The sequence below is a fragment of the Elephas maximus genome, chromosome 15 (genome assembly GCF_024166365.1).
Source record: "Elephas maximus indicus isolate mEleMax1 chromosome 15, mEleMax1 primary haplotype, whole genome shotgun sequence".
Classification (NCBI taxonomy): domain Eukaryota; kingdom Metazoa; phylum Chordata; class Mammalia; order Proboscidea; family Elephantidae; genus Elephas; species Elephas maximus.
In genome coordinates this window covers 32762334-32789734 of record NC_064833.1, presented here as the reverse complement: position 1 = coordinate 32789734, position 27401 = coordinate 32762334, and the positions used below count along the sequence as shown (strand labels likewise).

The following is a 27401-nucleotide window of genomic DNA, read 5'->3' as shown; positions in this document are numbered from 1 at the left end:
TTTTTTACTATTTATTTTTTAGGTTTAACGTTTGTTGGATTTAAGAATGTTTGTTCAGGTGAAACTAATGTAATATTCATTACTAACCCTTTAAATGAAGATTTACAACATCCAATCCATGTGAAGAACATACAGCTGGTTGATACTACTGAACAATCAAAAATACTTATACATAGGCCTGATATAAGGTAAAATATATGAAAACTCAGCTTCTCTTTCCTATTTTTATATTTTTCCATTTTCCCTTTCCTTGCCATAGATCTGAGAAAGCTGCTATATTAAAATAACTGCTAATTTCTATAAAATTTAATCAGCATTATGAAAATTAAGACTAATTAATAACATAAATCTAAGTGTCCTCAGTTGAATTTAAGAAACTGGGCCTTAATATGTCTATTTTCTTGCACCGTTTTCTTCCATGCATTGTCAGTAACATCATCATTAAATAAAAGATAGATATGGTGTCAAAAGTGTGTTCTATATTAATATCTTTCCATCAATAGTCATTAAGGGGTAAGAGACACCTCTATCATTTCTTCTGGTTTCCTTCCCTCTTTTACTACCAGTTACTTTCTAATTATCTCATCACAGGTACCCCAACATGTGCTTGGAAATTAAATGTCAGTCATTATAATCACTGTAATGGTGAATATGCAGAAACTTTGAAGACTGATTTTTCTGATCAGTTAGCATCAGAATATTTCTAGAAGCTCATCACTTTGATTCTAAGTCTTAGAAGGATATAGCCAATAACTGCTACTTTTCCTAAGAGGCACAGGCCAGGAATTCAGATGTCAGACAATATTGGAGGAAAAAACCTTCTTTTAGAGATCTTGGACCATTTTCAGTATAGGAGGGAAGACAAGGAATAATGCTGTCTAATTAAATAGGCATCTCTTCAGAGAAATACAGTATTTCATAAATAGTTTGACTTGGTCTGACTTTGTTTTTTGGCCCCCCAACACCTACTCATCTAATAATTCTTGAACAGCAGTGGTTTTTGACTCTTTAGAGTCCCTCTCCACTAAAAAGTTATTAGCTCCTACTTAGTGTTACTGAATCTTTCAGATTTAATAAATAATTTAAGTATTTAGGACATGAAGGAAATATTGCATTTTCAAGTATAATGTGTTTGGACTCTGTGCTCGCCGTGGTTGCTCTCCCCGATTCTCTTTACCAGGCAGTGCACTCATTCCCTAAAGGCTCTAAATGTTGGCAAATAACAACCCACAGCTGTCCCTCCTTAGCGAAGTGCTACGTCTGTTTATGTACATAGGCAAATGTCTACATGAATATGTATTAATCTGCAACTGGCAATGAACCTAAGAGCTTGATAGGAAGGTGAAGGGGACTGAACTTTTATTAAATATTTATATTATCTTACACTAAGCATGAAATACTTTTATAATTTTTAAAAACCCGCAAAAAAAAGAGAAAGAAGGAAATAATAATGAAGGCTTTTCTGCCAAAGTAGGCATTTTGTATGTCCTGTAAAGCAAAGTAACCATTCACATGCTCTGTAGGGCAACATCAGCATATTGTAAGCAATGTACAAATAGGAAATCTACCCTTCAACAAAATATGGATTAGCCAAATGGAATTCTAATTTTATATCCCGTAGGTATAACATGTCCTTTTGAAATGTTAATGAATGCATCATAATAGACCAAGTCAACACAATGGAAAAACAGACCTCATTATAATGATAATTATATATGCTGCGTGGTCCCACTTTGAATCTTTTCTGAAATGACAGGATTCCATCAATCAAATATTCCAATTTCTGTCTAAGAGCAAGGGAGGAATACTAAACCTAGTATTTATTCTTTTCACCTTTTCTTCACAGTAAGGTGAATCCATCTGATTGTGTGGACATGGTTTGTGATGCCAAAAGGAAGTCTTTTCTCAAAGACATGGATGGCTCCTTCCTGGGGCGTTCTGGCTCAGTGATTCCTCAGGCAGAATATGAATGGAATGGAAACAGCCAACTTGGAATTGGAGATTACAGAATTCCTAAAGTGATGCTCACATTCCCTAATGGAAGTAGAATTCCTGTTACCGAAAAAGCACCTTATAAAGGTTCTTTGGATCTTATTCTGTTGTTAGTCCTCAACATTGTTAAACAAAGTATATCTTTTATTTTTAATGATTGATATACTCAACCAATAACTTAGATTTCCTACTTATTAATCTTCTACAAAAAGAAAATAATTTATGAATACCCATGCAAAGAGATTGCTTTTCATTGCTAAAATATATACACATATGTTTCTAGGAATTATTAGAGATGCAACCTGTAAATACATTCCAAAGTGGCAGAGCTATCGATGTTTTGGGATGGAATATGCAATGATGGTTATCGAAAGCCTGGATTCTGACTCAGAAACTCGAAGACTTTCACCAGTGGCTATAGTGAGCAATGGTTATGTCGATCTCATTAATGGTAAGTTTTCAATGAAAATGAACTAGACCATTCACTTTTTATTAAAGCATAAAACTAAAAAACATCAGAACTCCCTTTGCCTTCCATTTGTAAGAAAGATCTATGTGCAGGGAAGAGACAGGACTCTCTAGCAGTCTCCCATACTAGAGAGCCAAGTCAGCTATTCCAAACTGACCATCAGAAGAAGAGGGGCAGGATGGCAGGACTTACTCCTGAAGTGACCTTCATCCCTATATTGAAAATACGGCATAAATATTTTGAAGAAAAACAAACTGACCTGAGTATCTCTGAAAATACAATTTGCCTTATGTAAATTAAAAACCCAATTATGTGGATTATCTGGGAATGCATTTTCCTAGCCTACTCATTTTTCATTCTCATGAATTTCCAAAGTTTTATTTTGAAAACAATGTACTTTACTCACCTCTGATTCCTTTGACTGTCAAGAACTGCTTGAGAAGCTCCAGTGTCTAGGTAGCTTCAGTTCTGGTTCCAGGTAGCTCCAGTACAGAGGGAAGGTAATGGTCTTCATGCAGGATCCAGATCAACTTCGGAGACCAGGGCTTTTGGAGTGAGTTAAAGGCACTGAAAACATAGTCCAGATACTTACTGTATATTCTTGAAATGACATTGAGGGCTCAATGATTAGTCCCCATGCTGGCTTAGGGTCTCTCATGTGCTGAAAGGCCATATACCCTGGATAAGACAGATTTCTTTGCCTTGGCAGTATCATAATATGCCCTAAAATATTCCGGGACTTAACAAAAATAACCAATACTGCACAAAAATATTAATTTTTAAAAGTTGTTAAAGAGAATAGAATGAATTAAATTAGAATATCCTAGATTTTGATGATTTTAATGATCTCCCCACATCTCCCATCCCAACATTTAATCTGCTTGTTTTCTATGACCTGAAATCAACCCATTTTAAATGCCTCCCTTCACCTCTTGCCAAGCAGAGAGATTTCGAGAAATCTTAGCGCAGTCAGTGAATAACAGAGATTTTCACATTGCTCTGTTTCATATGGTGAAGAAAGATTTCATTGTATTTATTTTTACGTTTCCCTTTTCTGGTACACAATACAGGTTTTCCATCTTCAAAGTGACATAAAGTTTGTCTTTAAAATGAATTTAAAATTTTCAAAAATGACCATCAATTTAAAGAAAAGTCAGTGATAGTAGCATGGCAAAAACCATGCAGGTGTTAGAAGAATCCCTGAAGCTTAGAACGTGCTGCACGAGACGAGGAAGAAAATGGCTCAAGATTCAAGTTATTGAATACCACTGACATATTGGGTTAAATCTTAATACTCAATTTTATTTTTTTTTCACTCTCAATTTCATACATAGAAGCTTTTTTATGTTTGTTTTCAAAACCCTCAAAGAAGGTCTATTTTAAAAGTACAATTTATATTATGGATGCTAAGGCAAAGGCTATGTGTTACTTGAGCTTTAGAAGTATTTATTGATTTAAAATTCAATTGAAGTTCAGTTATAAATATTGATAATACTTCCAAGTGAGCCAGGAAATCCAGCAAAGCTAATGAATAAAATCATCATTCCATATTTTACTCAATGTTTCTTGTATGTATAATCTCAGCCACTTTAAAATTGAAGTGAAATAGAGAAGTGTGCTGTGGAACTCATGTCACACTTGTTCTGGAAATAGCCAGATTCAGATAAAAAAAGTGCCTGCAATCTCCTGACTTTCTAGAGGGTTTAACAGAGGGTTATTCTTAGAATATTTCAGTTGTTAGTCGTCAAGTATAAACTATTGCAATGCTTATGTATATCCTACGTATAATCGAAGGCTTTAGCAAAATTTATTTAATTAAAGTACAATACAGGATGATTAAAAAGTGCCATGCTTGAGTGTTTGTTGAATGTAAAGAACAAATGAGTGAGTGAAAGAAAGAGTTGATGAATCAACACCAAAAAAAAAAAATTTTTTTTTCTTGTCTTCCTCATGCAGGCCTCATTTTTTTTTTTTTAATTTTTATTGTGCTTGAAAGGTTACAAATCAAGTCAGACTCTCATACAAAAATTTATGTAAAAAAATATATATAGCAAATCAAGTCAGATTCTCATACAAAAATTTATATACACCTTGCTATATACTCCTAATTGTTCTCCCCCTAATGAGACAGCCCACTTCTTCCCTCCACTCTCTCTTTTCATGTCCATTTCGCCATCTTCTAACCCCCTCTGCCCTCTCATCTCCCTTCCAGACAGGAGATGCCAACGTAGTCTCAAGTGTCTACTTGATCCAAGAAGCTCATTCTTCACCAGCATCTTTTTCGGTCCCATTGTCCAGTCCAATCCCTGTCTGAAGAGTTTGCTTTGAGAATGGTTCCTGTCCTGGGCTAACAGAAGGTCTGGGGCCATGACCACTGGTGTCCTTCCAGTCTCAGTTAGACCATTAAGTCTGGCCTTTTAACGAGAATTTGAGGTCTGCATCCCACTGCTCTCCAGCTCCCTCAGGGGTTCTCTATTGTATTCTCTGTCAGGGCAGTCATCAGTTGTAGCCAGGCACCATCTAGTTCTTCTGGTCTCAGGCTGATGTAGTCTGTGGTTTATGTGGCCCTTTCTGTCTCTTGGGCTCATAGTTACCTTCTGTCCTTGGTGTTCTTCATTCTCCTTTGATCCAGGTAGGTTGAGACCAATTGATGCATCTTAGATGGCCGCTTGCTTGTGTTTAAGACCCCAGATGCCACTCTCCAAAGTGGGATGGAGAGTGTTTTCTTAATAGATTTCATTATGCTAGTTGACTTACATGTGCTCTGAAACCATGGTCCCCAAACCCTCAACCCTGCCACGCTGGCCTTTGAAGCATTCAGTTTATTTGGGAAACTTCTTTACTTTTGGCTTAGTCCAGTTGTTCTAACCTCTCCTGTATTGTGTGTTGTCTTTCCCTTCACCTAAAGTAGTTCTTATCTACTACCTAATTAGTGAATACTCCTCTCCCTCCCTCCCTCCCTCCCTCCCTCCCCTCCTCGTAACCATCAAAGAATATATTCTTCTCTGTTTAAACTGTTTCTCAAGTTCTTATAATAGTGGTCTTATACAATATTTGTTCTTTTGCAGCTGACTAATTTCACTCAGTATAATGCCTTCCAGATTCCTCCATGTTATGAAACGTTTCACAGATTCATCACTGTTCTTTGTTGATGCGTAGTATTCCATTGTGTGAACATACCATTATTTATTTATCCATTCATCTGTTGATGGGCACCTTGGTTGCTTCCATCTTTTTGCTATTGTAAACAGTGCTGCAATGAACATGGGTATGCATATATCTGTTCGTGTAAAGGCTCTCATTTCTCTAGGATATATTCCAAGGAGTAGGATTGCTGGATCGTATGGTAGTTCTATTTCTAGCTTTTTAAGGAAGCACCAAATTTATTTCCAAAGTGGTTGTACCATTTTACATTCCCACCAGCAGTGTATAAGTGTTCCAGACTCTCCATAACCTTTCCAACATTTATTCTTCTGTGTTTTTTGGATTAATGCCAGCCTTGTTGGAGGGAGATGAAATCTCATTGTAGTTTTGATTTGCATTTCTCTAATGGCAAATTTTTAATGGCTAATGATTGTGAGCATTTCCTCATGTATCTGTTAGCTACCTGAATGTCTTCCTTAGTGAAGTGTCTGTTGATATCTTTTGCCCACTTTTTAAATGGGTTATTTGTCTTCTTGTAGTTGAGTTTTTGCAGTATCATGTAGATTTAGAGATCAGGTGCTGATCAGACATGTCATAGCTAAAAACTTTTTCCCAGTCTGTAGGTAGTCTTTTTACTCTTTTGGTGAAGTCTTTGGATGAGCATAGGTGTTTGATTTTTAGGAGCTTCCAGTTATCCAGTTTTTCTTCTGCATTGTTAGTAACGTTTTATGTACTGTTTATGCCATGTATTAGGGCTCCTAATCCTGTCCCTGTTTTTTCTTCCAGTCTATCATTTTAGATTTTAGATTTAGGTCTTTGATCCATTTTGAGTTAGTTTTTTGTGCATGGTATGAGGTATGGGCCTTGATTTATTTTTTTTTGCAGATGGATATCCAGTTATACCAGCACCATTTGTTAAAAAGACTATCTTTTCCCCATTTAACTGATTTGGGTTGCAGGTCCCATTTTTAACATACTTATTACAGCACTTTTCTCAGCAAAGAGCCTGAGAAAGTTGATTCCCCACCCAAACTCACATTTGATAGGTAGGAGAAAAGATCAAGCTTTTTTTTCCCCCCTCATCTTGGGACCTGGGCTTAAACAGTAGCACAGCAAAAATGATTATTTAAGTAGAGATACATGTAAACCTACTGTTTCCCTCAGTGACCTTCCATGTAAATCCTCATCTCTTTACCCTTCTTATCCTGGGCAGTAAAACTAAAGGTAATAGGGAGGAGTTGCTTCCCTGTGTTTCTTTTTAAGCCAGTGTTTGGGAAATAGCTTGAATGGGTGGATAGATGGGTTGACGAATAATGGGTATAAATGCTGACTTTGACCACTGTGATTTATTTTTAATACAATTACCATTCAGATATTGTGCTAATAGTATTCACAATACAGGAACATAAACTTTGATTTTGTGTGGATGTAGGGCCACAGGATCATGGATGGTGTGCCGGATACACGTGCCAGAGAAGACTGTCCCTGTTTCATAGCATTGTAGCTCTGAACAAATCTTACGAAGTTTATTTCACTGGCACCAGTCCTCAGAATCTTCGACTGATGTTACTTAATGTTGATGATAACAAGGTAAGGCAAGATAGAAATAATTTCTAAGAGTTATCAGTGTTGATTATTTGCATATAATTCTATCTGCTATGGACTGTATCTCCGGTCTTTGCTTCTAGAACATCATTAGCCTAACAGCTTTTTCAAGGACCATCAGGGTACGACATAAAAGGCATATGAATACAAGTTCCATGAACCTGAACACGTGCATGAGTACCAAACCCTCCCACATACACTCAATTCTGCTGCTCCATATATGAGCCGTGACTGTGAGACCTATGATTTATATAATTAGCAAGCAAAACTGAATTTTTACATAAAAATAATACCCAGTTTCAAAACTAGTCACTTGGAATTATATATTTATTCTACAATATTCCTATTATTTGTAAATGTCAGAAATATTTACCTGGGATTTACTTCAGAGATTGTAGCGCATTATTAAAATATCTTCGATAATGTCCAATCTTTAATAAAGTGATTTCAGTTGTGTCCATTAAATTTCTATACACTATGACAGTGGGAAAGAGTTTGAGGTTAAGCAGTAGTTTTATAATTTAGATTTTATTTTCTATGAGTGTGAGACTTCAGGGTCCCAGAGTGTCAGAGATGTGAAGAAATGACAATGACAGGATAAAGCAAAGAGAGGAGTAAAGAAAGGAGACATCTCCTTCTCAGGTGATAGGAATACCAACCTTTCAGTTGCTCAAGAGAAAACCTTGGAACCACTCTTCACTTCTCTGTTTCTCTTGAATTCATCTAATCTATCTGCAAGTCCTGTTGATTCTCCGTTCAGTATATCTAGCCTCTGACCACTTCTCATCACCTCCACTGCTACCATCCAGTTTGAGCCACCACCATCTCTTATCCGGATTAAGGCAATTGTCTCCCAACTCATCTTCCTGCTTCTACTTTTTCCCCTCTGTCTTAGTTATCTAGGGCTGCTATAACAGGAGTACCACAAATGGATGGCTTTAACATAGAGAAATTTATTCTCACAGTCTAGTAGGCTACAAGTCCAAATTCGGGGGGCCAGCTCCAAGGGAAGGTTTTTTTCTCTGTGTCAGCTCTGGGGGAAGGCTCTTGTCATCAGTCTTCCCCTGGTCTTGGAGCTTCTTAGCTCAGGGACCCTGGGTCCAAAGGATGCACATACTCCTGACTCTTCTTGCTTGATGGTAATGAGGTCCCCTGTTTCATGCTGGCTTCTGTCTTTTATATCTCAAAAGGGATTTACTCAGAATACAACCTAATCTTGTAGATTGAGTCCTGCCTCATTAACATAACTGCCTCTAATTCTGCCTCACTAACATCGTAGAGGTAGGATTTACAACACATAGGAAAACCACATCAGATGACAGAATGGTAGATAGTCACACAATACTGGGAATCACGGCCTAGCCAAGTTGACACACATTTTTGGGGGACACGGTTCAATCCATAACACCCTCTGTAGTTGATTCTCACCACAGTAACCAGAGAGATACTTAGAAAACATAAATCAGATCAGGTCACTCTTCTGCCTGAAACCCTGCAATAATTTCCCCATTTGTCTTTGTATAATAGCCAGAGTCCTCACAGTGGCCTCCAAGACCCTATGGGAATCTCCCCTACCACTTACCTCTCTGTCTTCCTCTTCTCCTCAGCCACATTAGTCTCCTTATCATTCCTCAACATACCAGGTAAATTGCCACCCTGGGCCTCAGTTTTAGCTATTGTGACTGCCTGGAATATTCTACCCTGGGTAGCTAACTCACCCACCTCCTTCACATGTTTGCTCAAATCCCATTCTCTCAACAGGCCTACCCTGACCCCTTTTCCCAATTTGGCTTTCTGAATTACTCCTACTCTGCTCTAACTTTCTTTTTTTCCACAGCACTCATCACCTTCTAATATGCTTCATGCTTTACTTTTTATTATTTCTATTATTGATTGTCTCCCTCCCCACCCAGCATGTAAGCTCAAAGAGGTCAGGGATTTTTGCCAAAGACTGGAATAGCACCGGGTTCAGAGTAGGTATTCAAGTTTCAGTTTTAAAAAAATTGAGTAAAAGATAATATTTTTAATTTTCAGAATAAGAATGGCAACAACAAAGTAATATGTCTATTAATATCCTGAAGCCTCCGAAGACAGTATCTGAAGAAAATTCCAAAACTATGTTTTGCTTACTAGACTCCCTGTTACCTGCTTTGTAATACCTCCCTGCCCTAACAAAAGCCAGTCTCCTTACTTTATGGTTATATCTTATAGCTTGAAATGTAGGGAAAATAAACACGAAAAATGAACAAAATTGAATCAAAGAGGATAGTTATTTTTTACTTATTTTTATTAGGCTAACTACCAAATTTTTCTCGGAGATAAGCATTTTTTTCTACATTGGTGAAGTGCCTAATTTTGTGTGGTGCAAATTATACCAAGCACTATTAAGCTCCCCCCACCCCACTCCCTCACCCCACCCCCCACTTTGAAAGCTTATCTTATTCTTTGTTATCTTGTAAAGGAATTCTTTCTTTAATTTAGAGATACTCTGTTAATCATTTTTCTCCAACGTTACATCTTTCTACTGAGCATTATCAATTAAGGGTTAAGTTGTATTGTCTATATATATGGTTGAACGTAAGCCTATTTTTAAATTTTAGTTTGATATTTATTCTAAATCCATAAAAGTAAGTTTTAATATTGTATTGCAATCTAAGGATATGTTTTAAGTGCTAAATTCTAAATATCCTGTTTTATTGTTCTCCTAAGACACAGGATGTTGTTTATTTTTAACAGGCTGTTCGAGTGGGAATTTTTTTTTCCACACTTCAACGTTTGGATGTCTATGTGAACAATTCATTGGTCTGTCCCAAAAATACAGTATGGAGCCCCCAACAGAAACGATGTGAACTTAATAGGCACCTGTACACAGGTATTTCCCCAGAAAAATACAGTCCACATGGTATATGGTCTTAAAACCCAAAGCAAACTCACTGCTGTTGAGTCAATTGCAACTCATAGCGACCCTACAGGACAGAGGAGAACTGCCCCAGAGGGTTTCTAAGGCTGTAATCTTTACAGAAGCAGGCTGCCACATCTTTCTCCTGCAGAGCGGCCGGTGGGTTCAAACCACAACCTTTTGGTTAGCAGCTGAGCGTTTAACAACTATACCACCAGGGCTCCTTGTATATATGTTCTTAGTTACCTATAAAATTCTTTGTAATGTTTTATTATTGAAATTTTAGTTCCTTAGCATATAGGGTCACTATGAGTCAGAATCAATTCAATAGCATTCAACAACAACAGCAGCAGCCACTGAAGAAGGTAGCAGAAAATGTTTTTTGGCCATAGTCCACCAAACCCAAAGATGTGCTCATTTATAACATGTGTCCCCTGAAAAATCACTCTTGATGGAAGTTTCATCTATCTATACACATGCAAATATAAGGTTCTGTATGATGGACATTCCTTTGCCCTCTGGGAACTTTTTCAGTCTATATAACATGGATTCAGTTATTCCGATGTACATAAAAGATTTTGCTTAGAATTTCTACCCTGTTTCAGCTTTATTTTTATTTCATAGAGGTCAGAGCCTAGATAAATTAGAAGTCACCAGATGTATTGCCAGTAAGGCTAGTATATTATATCAGTTGAGCACCATGAAGTAAGTAGGATAAAGTTAACTCTTAATTTAAATGAAATATTTGAAAGGAGCTAAATTTGCCCATTTACCAGTGTTTGTAAAACCAAGATTTAGCTCTGCTCATTTAAGTCTTTTTGTTAAACCAGCGAGGCCCATACATGCCATTTCCATATGTGCTGCTTATTATAATTTTTACATGTACCCCATAATCTTGGCTAAACATTCCATAAACATGTCCCATAGTTTATAATATAAGCTGGACATGTTAGTACGAATGGATGACCCATATTGTTTACTATTTTTGGAACAAACCCTCTTTCTACTAATAACACGAATAGCTAATGTTTCCATAGACATTACTATGTGCCACGCATTATTCTGAGAGCTTTACATATGATAACATGTTATATTCTAATAACCATCCTATGAGGTAGGCACAGATAAGTAAACTGTGGCACAGAGGGGTGAAGTTATTTGTTGAGGTCACAAACCTGGTAAGGACAGTGCAAGGGTGACTGTCGTAGAATCCATGCTTTTAGCCATTTTGCTATAGTACCTCCTTGTAAACTAAGAGGTCAGTGCTATCTCTTCTTATATACAGGTGATTGTCCATATTTACAGCTTAATTTTCCATAATCTTTATTTTTTAAAACAACACTTTTGGTACCAAGTGCTATAGAGTTCAAAGTCAGGAAATTAGAAACCTCCCCAACAGGCAGAATTTAATATAGAGAATTGATTACACAGGTGCTGAAGGGCTAGAAAAGCAAAAAGGGGACATTGCCATAAAACAGGGATAGTAGCTAAAGAAAGATGCTGCCCTACCCATGGGGCTGAAGGAACAAAGGGAAGAAGCTGGAGATTTTATATATGTTTATCTACCTATCTATCTCTCTCTCTCTCTATTCCTGCACTTACTTGAGTTCAGTCTATACTTTGCTGTGTGTAGAACTAGAAATGCTGATCTTTCGACCTCCAGTTCTTAAATGGAAAATTGAGAGATTTTAAAACTTGAAAAAGTTTCTTTACCCTAAGCATTGTATCACACCAGAATGATTAAGACCATGGGATTGGACTCAAATTTAGCTTTATACCCCAATCCCTTCCCCTTACAAGCTGTATGACCTTGAATAAGTTGGTTAACTTAACTAAACCTCAGTTTCTTCGTCATTATAACATAAATAATAATTTACTTATTGTGTCTCGAACATTACCCAGACCACAGTGATGCAAAATAAATAGTGGTAGATGAACTTGGTTTGGTAGTAATGGCATTAATGATAAAACATTTGTTTATTTGTACATATTTTGCCCTGTATGGATCTGCAGCAAATATTTAATTCTAGACAGACATCTCCAGCACCCACTGCCATTAATATTGACTTGTTTTCCAATACTGTAGCAGCTTATAAAATAGTAAATAATATTGGTTACAAATTTTTTTAAATCTTATATTTTTATTACAGTTTTGTAACACCTTCTAAGTACTTTCTAACATTTTAGTCATTTAAAAATAATGACGCTGCTGTCTTGTAGATCCATTTTTTGTTGCTGTTTATGGAAATAACAGTGCTTTTTATGAACTTGTTGCATTGACACTTGGGATGCCAACTAATATAACTCTGTTACAAATCTAAACACGTTTTTGAGTTCCTCAAAATGTTTTATTATTATGTGTGTCTCTGCTCCTTCCATTACATGAGAAAATTACTGAGGATAAATGAGTACCACGGTAGTTTGAGACAGCTTGAACTTACACAAAAGCACATTCGTTAGATTCAAAAAAATTTTCAAGCCAAAGTGCATCTAGAATTTATACTAGTAGGTGCTAAAGAACTACATATAGAAATAATGAAGTGACTTTTTAATGCTAAGTCTATTATGTTTGTAAGAAACACTCTCTTGTTTCTAAAATTTTTTCTTTTTCTTAGCAAGCCACATTTTGAAATGTTGTGAGATGCTACATGTCCATTATACCACTATTAAATAATACAACCATTAAAAAAAATTTTTTTATGGGCTTAGTATGTATTAGTGAATTTATTACAACCTCTTAGGCATTGTTGATATATGAAATCTTGTATATATTTATTATGTAAGAATTTATATACACAATAATTTCAATCACTTGTCTAAAATTCAGTTCCCTATTTTTTTTTTTTACATCAACAAAAGATTTTTCAGGCCGCTCCATTGATGTAAGGTCCTTCTGAGATGTTTTTACATCTCATTTTTTTACGTGCTTTTGTTCTTGATAAGAATAGAAACCACTAAGTTATAGATATTCTTTTGAGAGTTGGTATATATGGTACTGCATAAATTAGATGGCTACTAAAGTTAAAAATTTATATTTTTAGATTACCAAATACCTTGGGTCAAGGCTTTGAAATTCTCAATGTGTAAATGGCTTTACTAATACAGTATAGGCTGTGAGTTCGTTATTAGATTTCTCATTTACACCGTGTCTATAGCTAATTGTTTTTTTAAAATAAGTTTAATATATAATGGTTATTAATAGTATTATATAAAAGATTGTCTTTAATTTTGGCCAGTTCTCTAAGTGCTTTTGTTTTTAATATGCATCCATTCTTATGAAATCGATAGTTGTCTAAATAATGATAATGTTGAATTGTTTTAGAATTTCCTAAATTCAAAAAAATATTAAATACCTCATGGCAATTGTGATAAACAATATAAATATGTTTAACTATGCTGTTTTGGCCTTTTTCCTGTATAGAACAATCCCTTCCTACCCTGAATTCCACAGTTCTCGGTGAAAACTACTTTGATAGAACCTACCAGATGCTTTACCTTTTGGTTAAAGGAACTATACCTGTTGAAATCCACACTGTTGCAGTCATATTTATTTCGTTCCAATTACCTGCTGTAACAGAAGATGATTTTTATAGTTCCCAGAATCTGGTTAGAAATCTTGCCTTGTTCCTAAACATACCAAGTGACAAAATCCGTGTCAGCAACATTATACGAGGGAAGAGTCTGCGAATGAAGAGATCCAGGAGACTTATAATTGAATTAGAAATTGGAGATCCTCCCACTCAGATCATAAACAATGGCACTGCAGGTAAGAGTAGTAGGTGTCTGAGATAGAGGAATGTAATTACCAAATCCACATCCATAAATAATCCTATCAGTGTCTGGTGAGCGAGGCCTCAGGAAACCCCACCACCCCCATACCCTGGGCCCTGTAAGGGCCCATGGAACCTTTTCCCTTCTCTGCTTCTGTAATCTCAAACTATCTCTGGCCTGTGAAGGAATTTCTGCCTCCATTTGTTGTTGCAGTGATTAATAAATTTAGCAAAAAGAATTTGACCTAATATAAAAGATCCAGGAAGACCTACCTAAAGAAATGACCTTGTTGTAGCTGAGAGATTAATCAATGAAAAGAGGAGGGGTAGAGGGAAAGAGTGTTTCAGGCTCAGGAAATGGTTGATAAGAGTTTGGTGTGTTTAAAGAACTGAAAGAGGTACAATAGTCTGGAGTAGAGAGAGCCAGGAAGGGCAAGCTGCTGGAGACGGAGGCTCAGATGTAGGCAGGTGCTGGATCCTGGAGAGCTTTGTAAGCCAAGAGAACTGTACATGTTTTCCTAAGGGTAGAACTTTGGAGATTCAGAGCAGTGGGGTGTTGGGTTAGCTTTCCATAGTGAAGTCACAGTGAGGATATAGAAAAAAAACATGTTCTTTATTTCTTATGACTGATTGAGTCATCTTCACTAGCCATCACCTCCCCTCTGTGTTCCTCACTTTCCCATACCCCCATTTGCTAGGTATTAGAGCTAAAAATAAGCCAGACTGTCCCATCAGAGGCATCTCTACTGGTTTAAATCATTTCCCTAGGATGACTTGGTTTGGGTATTTGGGTAAATGTTCAACCATTCAGATTCTAGCTCTCCATTTACTCCTGTCAAGGTCGCATGTAGATACCAAGGGGCTTTCCAGACCTCAGGGCCACATACTGTCCTGTTGCCTTCAGGGTGGGTCCTCTGCTCTGCATGAGCATGTCTTGAGGTACAACTGAACCTTCCTCACCTTCTGGCTTGCAACAGCATCCCCAACTGCTGACTTCCAACCATGCCGTTATCTCCCATGGTCAAGATTCTCACATTTACTTTCAGCTAAGTGTACCCCTCTCCAAGAAGACGAGACCTAGGTCTCTGTCAGAGTAAGATTTACTGTCCTGCTAATGAAACCTAAGCTTCAGGTGCCCTCGCCTTTACATGTTCTGGGAGGGGCTTCACTTTTTAAAGCCCTGGGAGGGGTTCTAAAAATGTCAAATCACTGAATGTTGCTATAAAAGCAAGATGTTTTTGTGTTGTTTTTCTTAAAGAGAGTATCCAACGTTGTATGAACTTTAGACTCCACGGAAGTGAAAATCTGCCCTATCTCTGTCCAGTACCTTTTCCATTAAACCCCCGGGCTCTCTTATATGAAGGAGCCCTGGTGGTGCAGTGGTTAAGCACTTGGCTGCTAATTGAAAGGTTGAAGGTTCAAACCCACCAGCCGCTTCACAGGAGAAAGATGTGTCAGTTGACTTCTGTAAAGATTACAGCCTTGGAAATCCTATGGGGCAGTTCTACTGTGTGCTATCGGTCACTGTAGGTTGGAATTCAGCTTGATAACAACAGGTTTTGTCTTGGGTTTTTTTTTTTTTTTTTGGTTGTTTTGCTTTCCCTTATGTGTAAACCTGGATATTGGGTGAAGTTGTCATCTTCTACCACTAGAGGGTCATCGGTTATGTCGCCAGGAGATTTTTCTTAAAGCGTTAACCCTGTGCACCCCCACTTTCCCATTCTGGAATTCTGTCAGTTAGATGGGGGAGAAAAGAAGTTTTGTCCCTTGAGGAGATAAGCCTGTGGAAAGACTTGCATGAATGGAGGCCGTACTGATCAGTTTTTTGTTCAAGGAAGCAAGAAACATAGGCTTGTGTTGCAACCGGACCTCTCACAATGTTCTCTGCCCAACTTCATAGTTTATTTTCCTTTATCAGTCCTGTACTTCCTTGTACTTACAGGAGGTCTTTGGACTCAACATAACTTAGCCTCCTCAATGACTCTTAGAAATTCCTGGCAAGACTTTAAATAGGACAAAGTAGAACTGCCCCATAGGTTTTCCAAGAAGCAGCTGGTGGATTTGAACTGCTGACCTTTTGGTTAGCAACTGTAGCTCTTAACCATTGTGTCACCAGGGCTCCTTAAATGTAGCAGGGTCCAAAATTTACCATACTAGTCACTTAGATGTCCAAAAGAAACTGTGGTTTATTTCTCATATATGATCTAAATTTCCTCACACTCAACCTCTCCCACCCCTATCCTCTTAATGCAGTTTTAATTTGCTAGTCAGATTTATCTAGTTAGGTGTAGGACAGGGACAGTGTGTGAGGGCAGGCTAATGGCATATTTTGCAGACATAGACTGGGATAGGGTTCCTAGCCCTCAGGAAAGCATGGGACAGTTATCACACAGTGGCAAGAATGATGTGCGTGCAGGGTACCCCATAGACTTCACATAGTGTTAGGGTACCCATAAGTTCCAGAATATCTTAGAAAGGGATCACAAGAGCTGAGGAGACTTCTGAACAGGCAGAGCCCTCAGGTCAGGAGTAAGAGACCTTCAAGTTAAGGTCTTTAGTTTCTAGGTGGCAGTTAGCAGAAATGGATATCTTCCCATGTCATTCGGAGAGAGAGAACCTGTTTACAGTAAAGACCGGATCAGATCTGCCACTCTGTACAAAAGCCAGTGAGGACAAAATGGTAGTAGTATTACATGGGCATGAAGCACTTTTGACCTGCCACTACCTGAGAAGCTATCTTGGAGAGAAGTGTCATGGAGGGAGTAATGGAAATCTGAAAGGCTGAGCATTTATCCAAAAGAGGCTGAGTCATCCAAAAAAGACCTTTTAAACTGGGGACTGAAATTCCCCAGGACTGCAGTTTTTTAAGTGTCATGTGAGACTCACTGCCCAAAGGTATCGCCTCCTCCTTCCTGGACACAGTAAGCTTCATGGCTTAGCTTTAATGGAAGACTTTAATGACCTGAGTCCTCAAGACATGACTCTTGATGCAGAAAGTGCAGGATATCCAAAAGTGAAGGATTAGCAAGGCCTACCATACACCAGGAAGCCCTGGTGGCATAGTGGTTAAGAGCTATGGCTGCTAACCAAAAGGTCAGCAGTTCAAATCCACCAGGCGCTCCTTAGAAACCCCATGGGGCAGTTCTACTATGTCCTATAGGGTCGCTATGAGTTGCAATCAACTCGATGACAATGAGTTACCGTACACCAAAATGATATTCTGGTTATAATTGTTTTTTAAAAGATTACTCTGACTACAGTGTCTGAAATGGAGTGGAAAGGGATGAGAATGGATATAATTAGTTCAGAAGCTTGTTTAGTAACTTCAGTGATGATGGCATTGACAAGGGTTATAGCAGGGGAACAGAGAGATTTATAAATTGGTAAATGATTAGATAGGATGTTGAGGACAGGTGAAGTAGAAGAACGGATAAAGGAAAAGTGTCAAGTTTCTGACAACGGAATATAGTGAATGGAAGTGCCAGTTCATAAGCTAAAGAGCACTATAGGAAGGTCTCAGACCTGACAAACTAGGAAAAGAGAACAGAAACTATATACAGCTTTAGGACTAACCTTGAAAACTGTCAAATGTCCAGAGCAAGTAACGTTTTGTTAGTAATTTAATGGCAACTTTATCATCCTGTTAATATTAAAAAAAAAAAATTTTTCTTATATACATACTGCCAATTCAATGGATACTGATTATTCTTCCACTCCAAAATCAAACTTTAAAAAAAAAAAATCATATGTAATGATAGACATACATGACAGTGCTTCACTTCTAAACAGAGTGATGTGAGAAAGTGTTAAATTCAGACATGTATTTTTCCCACAATTTTCTTATATCTTTTTTTTTTTTTAATTCCAGCTTAAAAATATATTGAGTTCTTCATTTTCCCAGCCTCATTAATAGGACTTTATCATGTTTAGCTCAGGGTACAGTTAGAAAGCCATAGAATTCTATAATATGTATGGAGCAAACAAAACTAAAGAGAAAAACTCACATGTTCTCACAATTCTATATTCTGATAATCCCTATGTCATAATATTGTTTCCCCATAGATCAGATGCAATTATCTGAACTCCAGGAAGTCGCTGATTCTCTTGGACAAGCTGTGATCTTAGGAAAAATCAGTACTGTCCTTGGATTTAATATCTCTTCCATGTCTATTACTAATCCTATCCCTAGCCCAAGTGATTCTGGTTGGAATAAGGTAAGAAAATGCAGCTAGAAAAATCATCTGAGCTCTTTTAAAAATTGTTGCTTTTTTCTTATTTTAACTTTCTTTTGCTATTTCAAGACACTAGTGTAGAGAGCATCTATTTCTAATTTACCATTGGCTATTTTTTATGGAATCTTTAGGAAGATAATAGACTAACCAGAAAAAGGCGCATATATTTAAAAAAATTGTTTATTGGTACAAAAAGTGCTTTGCTTTGAATATTTGTAACAGCGCTTCATGAATTCTCTAGAGGAAACATCATAATAATATTAATTTTACATACTGAACATATTTTTTAATAAACAATGACTATTATACTTAAAAAAAACTTAGCCTGGCTAAAATGCATTATCTGCTGGCTGCAATTTATGACATGAAAACCCCTTCATTATTCGTGTCCGTTTACAGGTGACTGCCCAACCAATTGAAAGGTCTGCATTTCCTGTTCATCACGTGGCCTTTGTGTTCTCCCTCTCAGTGATCGCTCAGCCAGTGACAGCACAGCCAGGACAGCCATTTTCCCAGCAGCCTTCAGTAAAGGCAGTAGATTCTGATGTAAGTCATAATTCAGAGCCTTATTTAACTGAAGGAGTTAAGCTATAGATTTTAGACAGTGAGTCAACTTTATTAATCTTGATATTCTTCCTACCTGCAGATTACACTGCCTCTCAGAGAAGTTGGACTAATGCAAGTGGCTAGCATCTTTCAACAAATCATGTTCTTTTTAAATGAATTTGTTCTGTTGCTCATATTTATGAATTCTTTGGATGGGAAAAGGGAGCTCCCTTAGATTTTAGATTTATAATGAAGGCATTTTTTAAAATAAAATGTTTTATGTCTTAAAAAAAAAGGGTAACAGGTCAATTGTTGTATTTCTCTACTTTTTTTTTTTTCCCCCTTTAGGGTAATTGTGTATCAGTTGGGATTACATCACTTACTTTGAAGGCCATACTAAAGGACTCCAGTAATAACCAAATCAGTGGTCTTAGTGGAAACACAACAATTCCATTTAGCAGCTGTTGGGCCAACTACACAGACCTGACTCTTCTTAGAAATGGTGAGTGCACTCTTTTTCATCCTCACATGTATACCCATAAATTGGGACAGTTATAGTGTACTTTGAATGAACAAAGCATGCTATGATACTCTAGCCAATAAATTATAGAAATCAGAACGCTATACTCTGTTTCAGGAAATGTTTAGTCTAGCTTACAAAATTATATTTGACAAGCAAAACAGAGTAGAAATTAAAATAATAAGGAAATTAAGATAGATAATTTAAGTATACATATATATCCAAATTATATCATGATTTACATTTTCTTTTTTTCTATTTGTGTGTTTTTCTAAATTTTCTTACTAAGTATATATTAAATTTATAATAAGAAAAATTAATATATGAATTTTCAAAATCAAGGAAAGAAAGGACAAGGTAGGTGCATATAGCTTTAATGTCCCATGAGGTTCAGAGTTGGGCTGGAAAATTGGCTCTGGTCTTTCCCAAGGAGAAGACATGAATATTACCATGATTTACAATATCCATCAAGTAAACAAACTGGTTTCTATGAAGAATTATAACTTGTTCTGAGATCAGAAAAAAATATCTCCTCTGAGTTCTCATAAAATGTACCCAATGAATTTGTACTAAGTAATATCTTCAACATCATTACAGTAAATACAGCTATAACTTTCACAGTGATGTTTCTTCTATTTCCTCTATATGGGTTAATGGCATAACTCCAATTACTAAAAACCTTACTACTGGGGCCAAAGTGAGGTATCCAAAAAATAGATCTCTACTGGTGATAGACTGTAGAGTATCTAAAAGAATGAAATGGATAAACTACCCTATCCCTGAGGCAGGCTTCCATTATTCTGTTTCCTTCAAACTGGGGCCCATTTAGTACCTTTAGATCCACTGACAAATCTGAAAAGGTGTATGTAATGACACTCCCTACTTCTTACCACTGATCTCTCCTCTCAGACACACACATACGCATACACACACACACAAAATCAGTATAAAAGCAACAATAAAGACTAAAATCAGTCAAAGAAATTGTAACAGTGGTCTGATTTTTTCCATAATAACCATCAAAAAATTAAAATCACTGCAAAAGAATTTTTTTCTTTACTTTTTGTTTCCTCATACTTTGGTGATGTCCTACACCACATATGTTGGGCCTGCCTTCTGAGTAGAATGTCTCAATGTGTTTGATAATAATCAAACGACAATGAGTTCAATGTTGTGGTCTAGAATAGATATCTAGGGTATCCTGTATGCTTGCTGTTTAAAGGCAGAGCCAACCCTTTAACAGTCAGCCTACATAGTAGCAGGACTGGAGTCCTCTTATGGAAAGTGAGGCAATTATTGCTGGCCACCTGGGTGGAGGAGCTATGGGTTGTGGTTTGTAACACAGAAAATAGGGATGTGAAAATTAGATAAGAAAGGGGTGAGAGAAGGAAGTAAACAGCTGAAACGGCATCTTTGACCAACCTGGATAAAAATAGTGTTACTAATGAATGGTAACATTTAGGACATGTTTGTCTAGCAATCCATGTGATGTTCAATATTTGCTTCATTTTCTATCGATACATGCCAAACCAGTCCAAAAATTAATGGCCTAAAGCAATAATCATTTTATTTGCTCATAATTCGGTGGATCAAGGATTTGGCTCATCTCTGCTTGGTGATGTCTGGGGCATCAGCTGAGGAATTTCTAATGTCTGCAGCTGTCTGGGATGGCTTGACTAGGGCAATATCTCTGACTATTGATTCTGGATTTTGGCTGGGTTCTTCAACTCTCTTCCCTCTGACTAGCCTCTCATGAGACTATATTGGACTTCTTCACGATATTGCAGGGAAAAAACAAAACAAAAAACTAAATTCTTTACACATTAAGAAAAAAAGGATACCTGCCACACAAATTCAGAAATTTTTTTAACTTTAACAGGAAAAGACCTAAAACACACCATTGTCATGAATTATAAAAGTGGCATAAAATATGATAGCACAATGCCCATCTGTCTTGAAAGTTACAGAAATGCATTGTTATTGTTTGTGAAAACACAATGTGGTCAAGATGTAATTATATTCTCTCCTTAAAAAAAAAAAAAGAACACAAAAAGAAATTATTTTTTTTAAAGTAATAGGAAAAACATGGGAGTAAAGCATTCAAGGTCGTACAAGTGTTACAAAGTCTGCTCTGTGTTGTAACTATTATTAACAATAGCAGTGGTCCCAGGAGAAATTATGTCAAGTGAAAAGATGTTAGTTATCTCATATACAAAAGCGTGAGAAGGTTTAATATGTGGATTAAAAAATGTTTGGATGAGATCTTTATCTTTCACACTCTAAACCTATATAACAAGTGCTTCTCCGGGCTCGTCTACCTGAGATAAGAAAAAAGAAAGGGTCACAATCTTGCAACACAAAAAATAGCATCTGGCTTAAAGCAAATGTGGAAAATGGTTACAAATTATTGAATCTAAGTGGATGGCATACAGATGTTTGTTGTAATATTCTTTCAGCTCTTCTGTGTGTTCCCCCCAAATTTTTTTAATAAAAAGTTGGGGAAAAGAAAAATATTAACATCAAGTCTTCAACCTCAAGCCCCACTCCCAAGTTCTCATGGTCCCAAGTAAATTTTCAGCAGCGTTCACACGTTTCCCTTTCTATCTGTGCACAGTACCAACAACTCCCTCCGCAGGTAGGAGCCAAGAAGCTCCTTGATTCCAGTCACTGCCATCGAGCTCCTACCAGCCTGCCTATACTACTTTCTGTGGTAGTTTATGTTACCGCTGTTGTTATCATTGTGCTGAGAGCCCTGCATGCCCAGAGTCTGGGAGCTACCACTCATATGCATGTCTTGCTTCCCCAGAATTCAGTATAGAACTTGTCACCTTCAGATTTACCTTCTCCCAGCTGAGCAACTACAACAGAAGAAGCACGTCTTTCCTGATCCTTCCTGTGAAAGTCCCAAGGCTCTTTAATTGACCTGGCTAGGGTAACAGTGGTGTTCAGTCTCTATCCTCACCAGCCCCAGCTGAGACTGAAGTTTCTAGACTCTTGGGCCAGGGCTGCAGGGATGAAACTGAGATTCAGTGCCCTCCTTTCCCTCCCCTATTGACCCTTTTTTAAAACAGCTTGTCACCAGCCCTGGATGTTAGGCAAGAACCTCTCTACGAGGTAGGCACTGATGCTGCAGAAAGAAAATCTACCCAAGTTCCCACTGCCCATAGTTGGTGGGCAGTTTGAGCTTCTCTAACTCTGACACTCTCTTCTACACTTATTTATACTAATGAATTCGCTCAACTCAATTTCCAAAAATAATTCTTTAGGAATTATACAGTATTCTTAAGTTAATGAAAACCAGATTGGAACTGTATGGAAACAAACAGAAAACGCTAGTCAAACACTATGATGATGATTTTTTTTTTTTTCTAGGAAAGAGCTATAAGATTGAATTTATACTGGATAATGTCACTCGGGTGGAGTCAAGTACGCTCAGCCTACCAGTGCAGTCCATCTCTGGCAGCGGCAGTAGTAGCAGCAGCAGCAATAGCAAAGCATCACCTAGGGGTCCGGCTGCCTATCTGACTGTAGTAATTAGCTGTCTCATAGGTAGAATGCTGCTCTTGGAAATATTTGTGGCGACAGTTTTGATTTTGAATGTAAGTACCATTTATTTTTTTATGCTTGTCTCCACATACTGAGGTACCAGTAAATGTTTACTAAGTATATACTTTCTGTACAGCACTTGTGCATGGCACTACTAGGTTCACAAAGACCCAGTTTCAGGCACTGGGGAAGTAACAGCTTCAATGGTGAGGATAACACAACCCTGCAGGAAATGTTACTCACACTGCAGGGGTATCTAAGAACGTGCAGGATGAGAAGTGCTGGTAATGTCAGGACTCTCAGTTGCAGGGGGCAGAAGCTCAGCTCAAATTGGCTTAGGCAGTAAAATGAGCTCACTTAACTGTGAAGTCCAAAAATAGTCTGGTTTCTGCCACAGCTAGATCTAAGAGCTCAGACAAAATCATCTAGAACCTGTATCTCTGTCTCTCTCTTGATTCTATTCTCCTATTAGCTTCAGACCCAGGCTGACTCTCCACTCCCCACCCACCTTCACCCTCAAAGCAGAGGTAGCCACCAGCACCTTCAGGTTTATGTTCTACCAGCCTAGCAGCTATGGGAGAATGAGCAAACCTCTTTCTCAAGTGTTTCAGTAAAAATTCCAGAACTATGTCATTGACCTGGCTTGGGTCACATGCCCTTTCCTAAGCCAATCACTGGAACTACAAGGATGCAGCACCCGTATTTTCCTGGCCTGGGTCAAAGGAGGTGTGGTGCTGAGAATGGTGGAGGTATGTTTTCACAAAGGGGAAATCAAGATGCTAATACCAGAAGTAGTAGGCAGACAGAAATAGTGAATATTAGGGAGATGAATAGAAGGGAGAGGTCCCTGTGGGCTGGAATGATTAGAGAAGACTGTCAATGTCACCTGAGCAGCAGCACTTTAAATTTGGAACTATATAGAATGATTAAGATTTGGAGAGCAAGAGAAGACAACTCCAGAACAGGAGCATGATAGGAGCAATGAAGAAAGTAGATGTGAAAAAAGGCATCTTCAGCTATAGATATTCAAGCACAGAATTCTCCAACTTCCCCTTCCAAAGGTGCTTCTCCTCCTACTATCCCATCTCATTAATGCCAATGTGTATTTCTCATCCTCTTGATAACTTCTTAGACGTCTCCCTTTCCTTTAAACTCCGCATGCCTTCCCCTGCTCATGTCATCTATATCCAACAACGATGTCTCATATCTGTCCCTTCTGTAAAGTCTCACTTAAAGCTTTCTCACCTCTAGCTTGACCTCTAACAACAGTTCCTGAATTCCCTGTTTCCAAACTCCCTCACATTCAGCCCATCCTCCATACTGCTGCCAAATTTAGATTCCTGTACCACCAGATCATATAAAAAAAAAAAAAAATTTTTTTTTTTTTTTTTTTTTTTTTTTTTTAAGTAATCTCAAATCCTCTAAGATTCCTCACCATATGAAAAATATAATCAACATCAAAGGCCCTAAAACCAGTCTTCGGGACTGCAAACTTAAAAAAAAAAAAAAATCATTCCCAGAAAAGAATCTTCCCATTCCCACGTTCCCTTTGTCTGAACTATCTTCCTGTGCTCACCAAGTCCACCTCTCAGAGCATCCTTCTAGTCCCTGCCCAAATATTACCTCCTTCACCAGGTTTCCCAGCTTCTACCCACCTACAATACATTTAATTCTCCTCTCCCTGTTCTCCAATTGCACTTCATTTATACTATTATTATAGCCCTTTCTGTAGTGTGCTTGTATTAAACATAAAAAACAAAAAATCAAGCCTGTTGCCATCATGTCGATTCCAACTCATAGCAACCCTAAACGACAGAGTAGAACTGCCCCATAGGGTTTCCAAGGAGCACCTGGTGGATTCGAACTGCAGACTTTTTGGTTAGCAGCCGTAGCTCTTAACCACTATGCCACCAGGGTTTTGTATTAAACTTATATATATTCAAGTCTATCTTCCCCACTAAACTGTGAGAACTTAGAAGACCACATGCATTACATATTAAAGATGTTAAAAATATGCTTTAATTGATTTTAAATTTTAAAAGCAGGTAAGTCCTCTCCCCTGACTTAGAGGGAAATGTTGCCTAAGAGTATTTTAGGCAACTTGTAAAGAATTCGATTGGCAGATAGTAATCAGTTTGCAGTCGATCTAATGTGGGAGCAGACAGTGGAGGGTTTCTGACAGATCAATGAAATGAAAGCATCACCAAAGAAATATTGATAGGATTTAGAATTTTAGGTGGAGTAAAAATTGAAAAGCATACTGAAGTATCTCAAATAATAAAGTCAAAACTAGATTTTAACTTTAAATTCAAAATAAGAACAAGGTGAAAGGACACAATAAAGTTGGTTCCAGGAGTGGCAAAATAAATTTGAGGCTTTAGCCAACTGCTAGAGTTTCAGAAACAACATTCAAACAGGAAGGAGCAAATCTTTTCTTCCCTCCTAATGGCAGAAACGAACTGGGAGCCAGCTGTCAAGGGAGAAGCGTGATTTGCAGAGATCCAGCCCTGGCCTCTCACAGCTGAATATAGAAGGGTGGGTTCAGAGTTGAGAAAAAATAGGTACATGACCATATTTTTATGTCAGTTTTACATGAGTTTAATTTTTCTTCTCAGAAGCATTAAAATAAACAGGTCTAGTTGATGAAATATATACATATATCTATGTATACGTAATACATATATATACACACACAAACATATGTATATATACATACACACACATTTTGTTTCCTTCTTTAATGCATTGCTTTCCAATTATCTTCACTGAGTTTTGTCCTGTTCACTCCTAACAATGTCAGTATTTTACCAAATTCAGAAAATTGTTTTCAAATTATTAATAAATGATATAGTTCATGGGTTTTTTCAAATCTTTTTGCAGATAAAATCCTTTGCTAGTAAATAATCTACCATTCTTTAATTAAGATACAAGGTGATTTTATTATAGGCAGTCCTCAGATTATGAACAAGTTCCATCCCTAAATCTACCTTTAAGTCAAATTTGTACATAAGTTGGAGCAATTAGGTATGGTTCGTATCTAACCTCAGTCAAATGGTTGTCTTAGTGTACAGCATATAGTATACCTTTCTATGCATAAAAAGCATTAAAGGAGCATTTCCAGATACGCTGAAACATCTTTAACATAATAACAATATTCTGATGCACGTCGAAAGGTAGCGCCCATTCGTTATCATGAACTGTTGTATGTACCTCAAATTTTTAATATAATAGGCTTTATTGGGTTTGGTTCATAACTAGGGGTTGTACATAAGTCAGATGTTCGTTACTTGGGGACTGCCTGTAATCATATGTTTCATTAAACATATTACTGAATTGAAATGCTGAGTTCTTTTATAACTTTGCATTCTGAATTAATATTTTACTTTTAAAAGAATCATGAAGTTTCACTAAATAAAATGACAAAAGTTAAATGTGGAAAATATAAAAAATGTATAAGCACTACTATTGTCTCTTTCACATTTCCACAAAAAATGCAATACTGATTCCAATATTAAATTGGTGAACTTAGAAATATTAATTTTTAGATATTAATTTTGCCCTGTTAATCATGCCATGTAATATTAGGAAAGTTAAACTTAATAAAACATATCTTAAATCACACTATATGTTATAACTAATAAAAAAATTATTTATTTTTGTTTTTCTTTTTCAGGAAGTAATTATAGTGCTTTTCTGAAGAATATGCTGGAAACAAAAATACAAGAACTGCTTGTTTATTAGCTATTTTGTTGCACAGTGCAGAAAAAGTCCATTCAAGAAAATATATTAAAAATATTTGTATAATATATACAATGTACTAATTAACTTTTAATCATGAAAATCAAATTTCTTCAAAAATATAAATTTCTTTTGATTCCTTATATTTGTATGTTCTTATTTCATTTCTAAAAACTTTCAGAAATCTCTGATCGAGAAACAGATATGCCACTTCCAAGTTATTATTTCAACAAATTATAGACGACATCAAAGAGTTAAAAAAAAAAAAAGCTTGTCTAGTTTTGACTTAACCTCTTCAGATGAGATTTCAAGTATTTTGAAATTTTGTATATACTGGGGGACTGTGATTTTCTCTAACAATTTATGAAGCTCTAATTTCCAAAGAGCTAAGCTATTCTAAAAGGAGCCCTTGTAGTGCAGTGGATAAGTGCCTAGCTGCTAACCAAAAGGTCGATGGTTCAAACCCATCAGCCGCCCTGCAGGAGAAAGATGTGGCAATCTGCTTCCATAGAACTTTCAGCCTTGAAAACCCTGTGGGGCAGTTCTACTGTGTCCTATAGGGTTGGTAAGAGTCAGGATCAACTTGATGACGACTAGTTTTAAGCTATTCTCATTCCTAAGGGTTTTGAAGAGATTGTTTTAGACCTTTCTCAGACTGTGTTGCTGTTTGTCATATCCACAGTTATCCTAGGAATTCTGGACTGACCAGTATTTCTGAGATTACCAAACTCTAGCCAGTCTTCTAAGAAGAGATTTCTTAGTGTCCCTGGGACAGACTGTTTATTGGAACAAGTCCAGACTCCTTCTCTGCTTATCCTTCTTTCCCATCCAAAACTGCCACTACTAAGAGTGTAACCTCCCCCAACCTGAACCAACAGATACTTACTTTCAAGAGGATAAAACTGTGGAATGCAAAAAAGCCACAGAAGAATGTAGCTAA

The 27401-nt window shown here is 37.1% G+C and overlaps 1 protein-coding gene across 6 annotated transcripts in view; it reads left to right on the top strand.

The window, feature by feature from the left end:
* PKHD1L1 (PKHD1 like 1) overlaps window positions 1-26520 on the top strand; it is a 192827-nt gene extending 166307 nt beyond the window's left edge. For 2 of the 6 annotated variants that reach the window (XM_049854574.1, XM_049854576.1), the window contains 12 exons: window positions 23-188; window positions 1847-2079; window positions 2276-2443; window positions 7038-7195; window positions 9947-10082; window positions 13531-13875; window positions 17942-18093; window positions 18511-18657; window positions 19006-19159; window positions 22550-22776; window positions 25176-25284; window positions 26397-26424. In XM_049854574.1, the coding sequence (XP_049710531.1) occupies window positions 23-188; window positions 1847-2079; window positions 2276-2443; window positions 7038-7195; window positions 9947-10082; window positions 13531-13875; window positions 17942-18093; window positions 18511-18657; window positions 19006-19159; window positions 22550-22776; window positions 25176-25274 (1985 nt within the window). In that variant the 3' untranslated portion in view covers window positions 25275-25284; window positions 26397-26424. Of the gene's footprint in view, window positions 1-22; window positions 189-1846; window positions 2080-2275; window positions 2444-7037; window positions 7196-9946; window positions 10083-13530; window positions 13876-17941; window positions 18094-18510; window positions 18658-19005; window positions 19160-22549; window positions 22777-25175; window positions 25285-26396 lie in introns of those variants that run through there. The other 4 variants (XM_049854575.1, XM_049854578.1, XM_049854577.1 and 1 more) reach the window with 4 other exon arrangements.
* Window positions 26521-27401: the final 881 nt, after the last annotated feature.